Below are 13774 nucleotides of genomic sequence, written 5' to 3'. Positions count from 1 at the left end.
GTAGGAATTTCCATTTTCAAAGTAAGAAGAGTTTTATTCTACAGAGAGGAGACCAAAAATAAACCAACTGGACATGCAAAAAAAATTTACAAACCTGGGATCCTCTTCAAATACATATTGAATTCCTTGTCCATGGTGCACATCCCAGTCAACAATGAGAATTCTGCATGAATCAAAAGGAAATATTCACTAGAAGAACCACAGCAAACCATGTCAAGAGGATAGTAAGTAACAGACAGAGGAGAAGATTGTTAAAGGCACAAAAGCAATTTGGTGCCGAACGCCTATGGACTTTCAGTGGAAGTTAGGCACCTAACTGACATTTGTGCCTTTGAAAACCTACCCCAGAGACAAATATACACTAACCTCTGGAGACCGTATCTTCTTTTGGCATACTGAGCTGCAATGGCAACATTATTAAACACACAGAATCCATTGGCTGCATTTCGCTGGCTGTGATGACCTGGAGGCCTGAAACAAAGCTTGACATGGTTACTCACTATGAATGAACTTTGGCTGAAAAGTAATGTAACCCCTTCCTGGTTAGAGTGGCACTCTGTCCCCCTCTAGTGGTGGCTAGGCCAGCTATAGATTGATGACCCTGCTACAGCCATGGCTGAGGCCTATCTTTTAGCTCAGGCAGTAGAGGCTCATATATTTAGCTCAAGAGGTCCCATGTTTGATTCCTGCTGCCAGTAACCCTTAACAAAACTCCTAAGTACTTCATTACCTTACTAATGCCATTCCATTGCACACTTTTCCTGACATCACAGAATCCACCAGTTGCAAAGTTGCTCCTACTGCTAGTTTAGCACAGCGGTAAGTATTCTAAGAAAAAAAAAATCTCATTATCATCATCAGCCACCCACCAGTTGGTTTAAACTAAATATAACTGACATGTTTTGCAACACTATAACAAATTATTTGAAGTGTTCCCTCCCTAGCGAAGTTGGAGATACATGAATGTAACTGAGAGCAGAATTTGACAATAGAAATTCAAGTGTGACTTTTACGAGAAATATTTGTGTATATCATGCACTGTTCTGAAGCATGAGCAATACACAGGCACAAATGGGAAGAATTATGGGAGGAAAGTGTTGGCCTTAACTATCAGTCTCCTTAGTTTTATTAGTTTAAGTTAAAATCCAGAACTATACCTCAATCGGGTGGTGTGGTTAGAGAGCAGAAGCTGTGGAGCTGTTACAAGTATCAGTGTAGTAATTTTAACTGACAAACGTAAGTACCTTGTGAAAAAAACGACAAGTATATTTAAACAAAAGAAAAAAAGTTGGCTATTTTAATTCCAGCTATAAAAAATGGGCTTCTAACGCAACAGTACAAACACTTATATAAATGGCCATGCCCACGTACCGGATGAAAGTAAACAGCATCATAATTTCCTGAGACTCTTCGGAGTTCTTCTTCATTCATTGTCTGGGTGCTCTTTACAACTTCCAAGTATTCTGAACTTTAATAAAAAAAAAAAAAAAAAAAGAGAGAAAGCAGGTTAACTGAGCTCAGATATGGCCTGAAAAATCTCTACTAATGCAAAGAGAAAACAAAAGACTACGTGATAATATGAGAGGTTGGTGGTAGCATGTGAGACCTAGCTTCAGAATGTCAACCCCCCATATCCGGTGGTGTTCCGGGGATCAAAACCGAGATGTTAGGTCATATGAGAGCGTGACAACTATCATTTCTACTAGCAACCTGTCTGAGCAGAACCAAGTGTGGTTTGCAGTGTTGTTCAGTTTGGAGACTGCTATCAGCCCCCAAGGAGGCCACTCATTTAGGCTGTGTACACTTATGGTGGCGTGTACCTATGTAGCTACATGCTGCAGTAAAAGACAGGCTACTTGTCACTGTGGTGTGTAACCACACGTCACAGTGAAAGGTTCTGGCAGGGGAAGGCAGTGGTGAAAGGCTCTGGCAGTGAGGAGGCAGTGGGATCCTACACTGCTAACAATAGCAGTGTAGCAGGTGGGGGAGACTGCTTGGGTGTAGAGAGCCTGTATAGGGCATGCACCCTGGGGTTCAGGTGTGTTGGGCATTTCATTCCACTCTACTCACCGAAGCCATACCTCATTGTTTCCAGTTGTGTTTACATCTGTGCTAGCTGGGCATGCAACATCTGTACTCTACACGCTGTACTCTACACCCTTACTGTCCAAAGGAGAGATTGTCCCTTTGTAATCTGCCCTGAGTAAAGAGCAATGCAGAGATGCTGTGCCTCAAGAGTTGATGAGGGAATGATATTATGATTCTGAGAGTCACAGTTCAGTCCCAAATTCTCCCCTTGCTCCATGGAAGAAGTAATTTGAATCAGCCCTTTATCAGGTTTATATTTTTTGCATCTCCACACTGGCTCAATTGTGCTGGCATTGGAAGTGCATTGGAAGGGCAGAATCAATGTTCTAACCATTGTCTGTCCCTGCCCCTCCTGGTCCAACTGCATGGGAATGGCATCCCAGTGGAACCTGTTCTGTCCTCCACTCTGTGACTTAGGATATGATGCATCTTACACCCTGCCTCCTTACTCTCATGTGGGGTCATGCAACACAAGCCACAGTCTCACTCCAGGTAGAAGACAGACACAGTAATGGCAGCTGCCTAATAGGAACAGATGTAAAAGAGTGGCTCCAAATGAAGAGGTTCGCAAGAACTAAGGAATAGGATCCAAATTCACTGTATTTAAAAAAAGAAAAAGAAAAAAGAAAAAAAGAGAGCTAACTTAAACCCATAGGCACCAGGTGTGAACAACACATACAAAACATTTCAACATAAATAATTATTAACTAGCTCTTATACAGCACCTTTATAAAGGAGGTCAGTATCCTTGTCCCCGTGAGGCACAGGGAAGGGAACTGACTTGCTCAAGGACACCCAGCAGGCCAATGGCAGAGCTAGGAATAGAACCCAGGTCTCTTGAGTCCCAATCCATTGCGGTATCCTCTAGGAAGAGTAAGAACTTTACATGTCTTTTGAGGGAGGCAGGTGGCAGAGTGGGTCACCCTGGGACCTCTTTTGGGCCTGATTTTCTACATGCGTGGGCACCGATCCAGATCACAAATAAAATTGAACTTGGTGGTTTCATCCTAATGTACAATCAACACTTGCCCATACTGAAAAACCACTACACAACATGCCACAATTAAGTTTGGACCAGGGCTACAGCCAGAGCCTTCTGATTTCAGGAATCCCATCTCTGGGGCACCCTCTCTGAGTATGTATGCCACAGTCCCTCTAGGCCCAGGGCCTTCTGCAGAATTAAATACAATGCCTTTCTATTTGATTCAATTTATCTTAGATAATTTCCCCTCAACATCTCTTCCTATTTGATTTATACAAATCACCATTTTTCCTGTGTTCACTTTTTCTGGCAAAGTTGGACCAGTTTTGTTTAAAGATTACTTTTAAAGTTTTACAAGTACAGAGCCTCAGTTGTATGCAGTTTGCCAATTGTATCCAGCACTATCTCTGCTCAAAAGAAGCCCAGAATAGGAAAACCAAGAAAATTGTCAGACAGGATTTAGGGGCATTACAGACTTGTGCAGGGAAGTTTGTTCAGCACCTGCCCCCACTACACCTAGATCTAGCCAGTCTTTCATTTTGGGCCTGATCCATTGCCCACTGATATCAGGGGGAATCCTTCAATTGGTTTCATGAGCTTTGGGTCAGGACCTTTCATAGCAGCAAAATATATGAACAGTTTTTGTAAAGATCAAATCCAGGTGATTAAATCCAGGTGATTAAATTAACATTATACTTGATATCACACCTGTGAACCAACATGATCTCTTCTTCCGTTCCTTCCCTGACAGGTACATGGACACATCTTTCCAAAAGATGATAACGTTTAAGTTGCTCATAGGAAGATAACAATCTTTCCGGCACTTCAATATCACACTCAGGGCTACAAATAAACAAAAATTATCTTGTTACAATACAGTATCAACAAGTCTTATTATAAATCCTCTTCAGGGATGCTTGCGCACAAATATTTCATTGTGAAAAGATTCATTTTTCTTGTAGGGGTGAATAAGAGAAAAAAGATCTTTGAAAACTTTCCAGTTTGTGGAATTGGGGAGGTGGGGGAACAACAAACATTTTTTGGTTATAAAAATGCATGAGTAAGAAGAAATTTTATGTGGCTCTTTAAAAACATCAGGAGTGCAACCAACAAAGAACGAAGCCAAAATAAAATAAATAAATAGAGAGAGAGAGAGCGCGCCCTAAAATAAAGAAGGCAGGAGTATTCAAATGAAAAGAGTATCAGAGATAAATAATGCTCAAGGCCAGCAAAGAAAAAGGGGATTTACAGCAGGATTCTACTTTGATCAAAAGCCGTAAAAATAAAAGAAACTCTCTGGGTCCCAAGAAAATGCAGCTCACAAAATGGAAATCAGGGCCACCCATCAACTCTTGTACACAACATTTCTAGAAACGCTCTAATAACGGTTTGTTCATTGAAAATGCAGCAAACCTGCAGCTGACTTACTTATCCCAAAGTAGTTTGTAACTTGTCATTTCATCATCGTAAATCAAAGCTGTTCCTGAAGCCATTGCTAAAACAAAACAAAACAAAACAGACATCCCAAGATACATTTCTGCATATTCAGGCAGAAAACAAAAATTACAAAAAAAGGATTGAACTGTTCATACATCATCTTATCCTGTGTAATCTATTTTGGGGATGAATGCCCACATTACAGAGGCAACAATACAAAGCAGAGGCAGTGATCCAGAAACTGGAGCACAAAGAAAAGGAGTACTAGTGGCACCTTAGAGACTAACAAATTTATTTGAGCATAAGCTTTCATGAGCTACAGCTCACTTCAGGCCCTGCAATTGTCTGAATATGCAGCAAGCCAACATAGTTGGCCATTAGAGCACTAGACTTTCTCTGTTATCCAAACTGTAACATTGTGCTACATACCTATCTGTCAGGGCTGGTCTGAATGTATGTTTGTGAAGTATTGGGTAATCCTCAGACTGGTGAAACCAAAGTGTTATTATTTATACCATAGTCATTACAGTTATAATAAATTGATCACATTAACCTTTGTCAGGTTTACTTTTAGAAGGATGGGTCTTATGGATATAAAAAGAAATTCATTTTAAAAACGGATATAAAGCGACAAAAACAAATTCAAATGCAAAACAATAAACTGGTGTCATCAAAGGCAAGGACCAGAGATCAGCCAGTGGGATGTTAATATGTAACCTGGAACTGCCCAGATCAGCTCAGCTTTCCAGTTCAGTCTCATATCAGTTTATTTTATAACTTCTAAATTACAAAGCCGTTTCCCTATTATTTAAATAGCGCGCGTGTTTGCAGCAGGACCAATCGCAAAATCAGACCATCCAGTCACCCCACCCTCAGCAGTAACAATAATCCCAAGAGCGGGTTGTCTGAACACTTGGGTTCCGGTGTGAGAGCGCTGACACTTCACTAGCGCCCCGAGCTCAGTGGCGCCCCGCAAAAGGCCGTGAGACCCCTTGGCTCAGCAGTGCAACCACATAAAAAAGAAGCTGGGGGAGAGGGTATGAGAATGCATCAGTCCTGCAGGCAGCCAACCACCCCGGGGGCGGAATAAAGGCGGGGGTAGGGGAATGAAAGACGGTGCAAACTGCGGGAGGGGGAGGCCATGCACTTCTCATTCCCTCCCTGGGCTGTGCGGGGGCGATAACGGGCTTCAGGCTACCGCCCCTCGGGGGAAGAGAGGGGCGGGTGCAAAGGAGAAGCGGGAAGGTGACTGTATCTTTGCTCTGAGCGGGGGCCTTGCGTCCCCTACCTGGGTTGTCTTTGCGCCGCTGCTACGGCGCGGCCCCTTTGTCTTCGCTTCCCGTTTCCTTTGCCAGCCCGTGAACCCGGAGCGAAACCCCCAACCTGCTCCACCTCCCTCCTCCGTCCTTCCCATTTAAGTGGCTCACGTGACCGATCTCTGAGGGAGGAGTCAAATGGTCGGGCACGCACGTGTGTGTGTGTGTGTGTGTGTGTGAGAGTGAGAGAGAAAACTAGGACTGGGACTAGGGGTGGCAGAGCACGGTGTGTGCGCGGGGTTCGCGTGGCTGGGCTCTGGAGGCAGGGAACTCTGCGTGTGAGGGACAGGGCAGTGTGAGTGGGTTGGGGTGGGAGGACACTGTGTGTGTGTGTGTGTAAGGGACAAGGGTGGCTGGGCACTGTGTGTGTGTGTGTGTGAACCTCACTGAGGAAACTTGAAGGGCCTGGTTCTCATAACACGAAGGCCACATTACACCTCTCTCGTGTGTAAAGAGGTCTTATGGTGGGTACGTGTGTAAGTTATATCCATTCTGAGGCCCCCTTACACTGTGTAAAGTAGACTTAGTCCTGCTCTGCACCTGAAACCTAGCTACGTCGCTCCGGGGTGGGAAAAATTCACATCCTCAGAGACTGTCCGCTGACCTAAAACCCGGTATAGACACTGGTAAATCAATAGAAGAATTCTCGCTTGGCCCTCGCTACCACCTCTCAAGGTAAAATCCCTTCCATCGCTGTAGCAAGTATTTGCACTATAGCACTACAGTGGCACAGTTGCCACGCTGCAGCTATTCCGTTGTAGCATTTGTAGTGTAGACATATTGTTAGTGCAAATTGGCATCAGCCCCTTTGTTAGGGATTGTTTTGAATGTGTTTTCCGGGCCAGTCTTTGTTACACTCCCAGTCAGGGACAGTTTAAAACAGGAGTATTTTATTAAACTTTTGCCATAATCCAACAAAACCCTTCAACCTAAATCCTGACTAAATTCCCCAATATAAAGGTAAATAAAACTAAACTAAGGAAATAACTCCTTTTATTTTTATAGGTTTCAGAGTAGCAGCCATGTTAGTCTGTGTTCGCAAAAAGAAAAGGAGTACTTGAGGCACCTTAGAGACTAACCAATTTATTTGAGCATAAGCTTTCGTGAGCTACAGCTCACTTCATCGGAAGCATTCAGAGGAAATTTATTTTTATAAAGAACCATGAATCTAATTCCCTGTGGATCATACTCAAAGTGTACCTTTTAGTATGATCAAAACCAGGTTAGTGATGTTGCTGACCATTCTGACAGGTATTGTGCTTCTAGAATGGGTCACCCACTGCTGGGTGTGAATGTTACCATGAAGAGAGCCTTTTAATGTGACCTTTGTGGGAGAGTTGGAACTTGTATAAGCACTGACAGAATTCTTTAAATATTTACCATTTTACCACCAGAGATTGACACACAAGCCACAGGACAGAATGACCTGAGCTTTTCAACTACATGCTTTTTTAAGCAGTTGCTTCATTATACAACACAGCTTTAAAATAGGTTGTTTCAGCTTCTGGATATTTCTCAATCTGTATTAGTTTTCCAGTCCATAACAGCAAACTACGGGCTGGCTCTGGTTCAAATGCATGTATATAAGAACATAAGAACGGCCATACTGGGTCAGAACAAAGGTCCATCTAGCCAAGTATCCTGTCTTCCAACGGTGGCCAATGCCAGGTGCCCCAGGGGGAATGAACAGAACAAGTGATCCATTCCCTGTTGCCCATTCCCAGCTTCTAGCAAAAAGAGGTTAGGGATACCATCCCTGCCCATCCTGGCTAATAGCCACTGATGGACCTACCCTCCATGAATTTATCTTTTTCTTTTTTGACCCCTGTTATAGTCTTGGCCTTCACAACTTCCTCTGGAAAATGATTTACATTTAATTAATGTCAATGGGAATTGTGGCCACCAATCTAACGAAGAGGATTTGTTCCAGTAACAACACTACTCAATTCATAACAAGAGTTCCACAATATATATACAGAAACCTCTATGCCATATGGATTTTAATTATTAGAAAAGATTCATATTGGGGCCTATCTGCACTACTTGAATAAACATGCTTGTACACAACTCTCTGCTATGAATAGGGGACACTGTTATAACCATTTAAATACAGTTTTTTATTACCTGTATGGATGGGAAAACAGCTCTAAAATATTGAAATAAAAAGAAAACGGTACAGAGTTTAGGCATAGAAGTTTCTGGTTATCAGGGAATATCTGATTCAGTCCCATATTTTCTTGTCCTCATTGGTAAGAAGAAGCCATGTTGTTACTATTGGCCTTAGGCAAAGAGTGGGACTCCATGGTGCTGGGAACTGAGCAACATGGAACAGAAGACAGTCCCTGCCCCCGAGAGCTTACAGTTCGCAATGAGCTCTGCAAGGGTAGACTCAATCAAAGAGTTTATTAAAGGATTGGGGTCTAACTAAGGACAAGATGTGACAGGTGAGAATAGGATATAATGGTGGGAGGAGAGAAGCCAAGAAGCCAGGGCTAACAGTGTTAGGAACACAAGGTTGTATATATTAGCTAAGTGTAAGCTAAATTTTTAAATTTTTGTATGTAAGTGAACAAGAGGGTGATTAATGAATCACTAAAAAACTATGTGCTTAGTTTTAATAAGGATGCCCTGGAGCATGGTAGAGAATCATGTTCTAGTTGGTGTAGTTGGGACCTTAGGACCTTGCTTTAAAAATCCAGATGCTTTTTTAAACTTTTTAAAAATACAGATACAACAGGTAGCATATTACTGGTGTAGCTGATAATTTATGCAGTAGCTATTACATGTTTTTGTGCTGATTATACATCTTTATGAAATTAGTTCTTATGTGTTTGAAATTAAATTGAGCCCAATCCATCACCACTGTGTTTTAAGATCAGCACAGGCATACTACAACTGAAGATGCTAATTACAATAATTTGGGCAGTATAATGTTTTACATTTCTTGAATATTATCAGTGTCTTTTGCAGTTGTCTTAGTCCCATGAAATTCCCAGAGACAGCTTGTAAAGCACCTGGGTTGATTTTTTTAAAGTAACTAATGTTTTATTTGAGTTAATAAAATGAAAACAGATTAGATGCATTCAGTAGAGTTCTGATTCAGATTCCAGTAGGAGTGTACACTTTTTCAAAATGATCACACACGATCAAGAAAGTACTTTTTCAAAACCTGTACTTGTCTTATGCTTTAAAATATTAATACTATGTTATTGTGAGTGCTACCCATTATAAAATAAAACTAGCCACCCCAACCATGTCCTTCTGAGGCACTCAAACTGATGTTTGTTTGACAGAAAAGGAAACCATTTTGTCCATATAGAAATGTCCAGTAGAGGGCCACCTTCTTTTAAAACACTCCATCAATGTAAGAAATTAAGTAGATTAGTGTAGATGTAGGCCAAATTTTATCAAAGCAGGTGCCTAAAATTAGGCACCTAAAACCACAGTTAGGGCATGTGAAAGTCAATACTGAGATATTACAGTGATGGGCAATACAGAAAACTTAAGAAACTGTAGACAGACAGATTTTCAGAGGTGCTGAGCACCTCAAACAGCATTAGAAGCATTCATTGTTATGATTTGCACAAGAAAGTGTTTTATGACAGTGTTATACATATTATGCAAGATTTTTCACAATAATCTGAGGATACACATTTATACATGCTGGGCCAAAGTGGCTGGAACACCATTTACCACACAGAAATTATGTCCACTTACACCCAAGTTGAATTCAACCTGTTATAACATATTTTTAAAAAATTACATTAAGACTTTACATTGCATTTATAATACATTTCTATTTACAAGACTGCATTGGTATGAGGAGAGTAGTCACCTTTTACATGTATCAGGGATCATAAGATAAATATTTATAAACATTTATGGTGTTTCCACTTCCGTGTGGCCAAAGTTAGCTGGGAGTCCCTCCTCTGCCAGCGGTAAATTTGGTTTACTAAAACGGTACCTTCCTCAATATTCCCCACAATGAGATACACCATGGGGCGGTAGGTCTGGGTCATCCTCTGAGTACAATTTTCATTCATAAGCAACCACTGTTGTATCATGTTCCGAGTATCATAAGGCAAGAGCAAACCCTGGTTGATGAATTCCACCTGGCATTCAATATTATACTCCTGATCACCAGAAACTGTTCTCTTTTTGGACAGCTTTACCTTTACCGCTAGGGAGAAAAAAACACATAAGTTGCTTTAACTGTTTAAGTGTAGCAAGGAATACTGCCTAATGAGCAGTGGAGGAATCCATAGTGAATTCTACAGTATAAGTATTAGGTCATACCTTTGTTTTGGGTCATTGCCATAGATTATGGTAGTATTTTTTTAAAGAGGGACATAGATAAGAGAAGTTTTTCACTGAATCACACAACCAGGAAAATGTAACATTCTCACAAAGATCACTGTCATATATCTTTAGTGACACTGCATGTGTCCAACTACTAGGGTGACCAGATGTTCCAGCACCCTGGTATCATTCCAGCTTTGTAGGGCAACCCAGGTATCCCAGCTGGTCCTATGGAAATTGTGACTTTGTCCATTTTTCAGCAGAATCAACCAACAAAATATCTGGCTACTGCTGCCTGCTCTTTGCTCCACCTTCTTTATCGTTCTTCCCTTTCTCAGTAAAGCTTCCCATCCAGCTATTTCCCCAGATCCAACTGCATCATTGCGTTTCCATGCCCACTTCTCCTAAGGCCTGGTCCAAAGTCAACTGAAATCAATGAAAGTCTTAGCATTGACTTCTGTGGGTTCTGGAAGAGGCTTCTAGCTGTAATCTCAAAGTATTGTCAGTGGAAGCCCAACGAGGCAGCAGCCAGAACTTTCAAACCCTCATCAGGTAAGACTTTTTTTTTTAATGTTAGCATTTGCTGAATCTTGCTTTGTGTGGTTAACAGGAATAATGCACAAGTACACATTCAGTAAGGAATTTTCCTCTTTTAATGTCAAACAGCCAAGTGCCTCAGCTTTCTTTTGGTTTTAACTGCCAATAAAAGCCACTTCACTCCTTTGCCACAGATTTCAGAGTAGCAGCCTTGTTAATCTGTATTTGCAAAAAGAAAAGGAGTACTTGTGGCACCTTAGAGACTAACAAATTTATTTGAGCATAATGCATCTGATGAAGTGAGCTGTAGCTCACAAAAGCTTATGCTCAAATAAATTTGTTAGTCTCTAAGGTGCCACAAGTATTCCTTTTTGCCACAGATGTTATCCATAAAGTACACTGTAGTACAGCAAATTAGACTAGAACAAAAAAGCCACTTGGTTATAAAATAGACAATAAGGCAACCTCATCATTCAAAGGAAATCAGCGTGGAGCCTATTTGTATATTGTTTATAGGGGAAAGAACTTCCAGAAGATATTGGCTTGGGGCTAAATCCTGAGACACACACACACACGCACACACACACAGAGACATCACAGACTGCCAATTATATTAGAGATAGTTTTTGAATACATCTGAAGTGACGAAGTGTGTCCACTATTCAGGAATCAAAAATACTGGTGTCTCTAATTGTACATATATTAACAAGAACTTACCAAAATTATTGGCACAGAAAACATCAAGTACTCTTTTCTGTGTAAAGAATTCCTCCACTGCTGGGCAGGTCTGGCATATAGGCTTTGGCAATTCTGGTAAGAAATATTAAAGTCTTGTTATTGTTTTGTCCGCTGTCTGAATTTAGAGCCAATGAAAGGTGCAAGAGTGACAGGCCTGAAGAGTAACATTCTTCACTTAACCACAGACCAGGTGTGATGTAGGCAAGCTTCCAGACAATGCTCTGAAAATGGGCCCCTTCTATGGATGAAAAGGGGGTTCATTTTCCATGCCCTTTCACATTGCTTGCTAAGAGTGACAAGGGTATCAATTTGTACCATTTATGGCATGTGTATTGGAGTAATTCTATTGGTGATGCTATGCTAAATTCACGAGAAGGAAGATCTTGTGGTTAAGGCATTGGGCTAGGGCTCCGGAAATAGTATTGGTTCTGCCACAGGCTTCCTGTCTGAGCTTGGGCAAGTCATTTATGGCCAGATTTCCAAAGGTGACTTCAATAGGAGCTGCTGGGTGCTAAAATCTGGGCATTAATCTCTCTGTGCCTAAGTTTCCCAGCACTAAAATGGGAATCCTTCCCTACCTCACAGAGCTGTTGTGAGGACAAATTTATTGTGTATATGAAGTACTCAAATACATGGTGATGAGGGCCATAGACACTCCTATCAGTAAATAAATAAAATACATTGAGCTCTGTAGATACCGTGGTGATTATGCTGCATATATGCATGATTATATTAGCCTTCCTCCTGCCATCTGACCATCCTTCCTTGACTACAGTGCAGTTATACTGATTATACCAATTAAAATCTGGCCCAGTTTACACTGAAGGTGTTCAGCACTTCACAGGATCGGGTGCAAAATGGATCTGAATGCATGCACAATAAATGTGCACCCAAGGAAATGACTGTTTACAAAAGAGACTGTTTTTGAAATTTGTCCGGCAAGTTGTATTTGATTGATTCTGTACACTTGATTTTAAAACAGCTCACAGCCAATCCGACCCATCTACTCCATCTACCTTTATGAATATGTTTGTATTCTTTGCTAAGAGATGCTAAACACATGTCCTCATCAGCAGGGAAACGATCACAGTACAAACTGTCAGGCCAAGCCAGTCCATGGCAGAGGAGCACAGGAGCACAGCTGTCACGAACAGCGACACACATACTCCTGCAAGGATGGATGAAGCTGTGAAAAAATAAAAATCAGGTCCAACCAGTTAAATTTATTGGAAGTCAGTGACAATAGAGATTATTCCTACAGTAAATTCTGTACAGAGTTGTGAAAGTCTTTCTTATATGTCAGGGTTTAACATCCTCAGTCTTCATCAGTGATGCAAGTCCACACAGACAGAGGGTGCTGCTGGGGGTTCTGTATCTGGGCTTTGGGCTGGCTTTTAGAAGTCATACATTGTTTTAAGAAAAATACCTGTACGTCATTTTTGATAGGCACTCAATAAGGGCCTACTTCTATGTCCAATAAGTGATTTCAGCAGTAATTAGATTGGGCCCTAAATTATTAATATGAATAACACTGCAATCAAACGAAATAAAACCCAACATTGTTTGATCACAACTCTCTCTTTTTTTACATCATGACCAACGTTTAAGTAGAACACTTCTTGTGTGGAATTTTTTCCTGGAACAGGCAGGCAAAAGAAAGGTTAATAAATATTCTTCAGCAAAAGAGAAACAATTGGGCTGAGAATTATCTTCATTTTAAGATTTAACAACATACATTCAGATTGATATCTATTCAGGTACACAAGGCAGAATTTTAGAACGTGACATAGTACTTACGTATCTAAACAGACTGGCGCAAACAGAGAGCACAGAAATGTCCTTGCATGAGGGTGGCAGCCACTTTGCACAAAGTGCTGCCATTCAGCAGATTTTGGAATAACCTCTGCCATACTTGTGTGTCCCATCAGGTTGGGAAGCCTCATTTCAGAATAACCAATGCTGTGGCACATGCCCATCTCCATAGGTATCGTTACACATTTAGTGGATAATCCGATGTCAAAACCCATTGTCAATCCTAGGAAGCCACTCAGAGCAAAGAGCATCTCTGCTGCAGGAAACATCTTTGTGTGACTCCTGAGTTGCTAAATATGGGGTTGTCAAGTCCTTCTCCAGTGTTCAGACACACAAGCCTTGTGGTTTATATACTCACTGAGCTCACTGCCCCATTCGTTATCAACAGCTTATCAAAACACTCAAGACAAGACCTGGGCTTATTGCCCATTCAAGTGATTGTTGTGATAACCAGGGAGGTGGAGACGATGACTTTAAATGCAAAAATTTACATATGGGATTTCATGAGTCTGAAAATGTCAGTGCTGCAGCATACTATGTGGCATATTAAATTGTGACACGTGGT

The 13774-nt window shown here is 41.3% G+C and overlaps 2 protein-coding genes across 7 annotated transcripts in view; both read right to left on the bottom strand.

Annotated features, from left to right (window-relative positions):
• Window positions 1-5924, bottom strand: part of HDAC10 (histone deacetylase 10) — a gene marked incomplete at its 5' end in the record, with an annotated part of 33768 nt that extends 27844 nt beyond the window's left edge. For 3 of the 6 annotated variants that reach the window (XM_084651543.1, XM_084651547.1, XM_084651545.1), the window contains 6 exons: window positions 95-163; window positions 367-471; window positions 731-828; window positions 1372-1468; window positions 3779-3913; window positions 4499-4593. In XM_084651543.1, coding sequence (XP_084507669.1) covers window positions 95-163; window positions 367-471; window positions 731-828; window positions 1372-1468; window positions 3779-3913; window positions 4499-4593 — 599 coding nt within the window. Of the gene's footprint in view, window positions 1-94; window positions 164-366; window positions 472-730; window positions 829-1371; window positions 1469-2537; window positions 2686-3766; window positions 3914-4498; window positions 4594-5795 lie in introns of those variants that run through there. The other 3 variants (XM_084651544.1, XM_084651548.1, XM_084651546.1) reach the window with 3 other exon arrangements.
• A 3617-nt stretch (window positions 5925-9541) lies between these two features.
• On the bottom strand, window positions 9542-13548 carry LOC311515161 (secreted frizzled-related protein 2-like). Its single transcript, XM_084618046.1, has 4 exons — window positions 13195-13548; window positions 12414-12583; window positions 11377-11469; window positions 9542-10003 (listed from the first exon to the last, which is right to left on the bottom strand). The coding sequence occupies exons 1-4, from the start codon at window positions 13476-13478 to the stop codon at window positions 9693-9695; spliced, it is 858 nt and encodes a 285-aa protein (XP_084474172.1). The 5' UTR covers window positions 13479-13548; the 3' UTR covers window positions 9542-9692.
• Between the last annotated feature and the right edge of the window lie 226 nt (window positions 13549-13774).

This window comes from Lepidochelys olivacea (genome assembly GCF_965140295.1).
Source record: "Lepidochelys olivacea isolate rLepOli2 genome assembly, chromosome: 1".
NCBI lineage: Eukaryota > Metazoa > Chordata > Testudines > Cheloniidae > Lepidochelys > Lepidochelys olivacea.
This window is presented reverse-complemented; position numbering and strand designations above follow the sequence as displayed.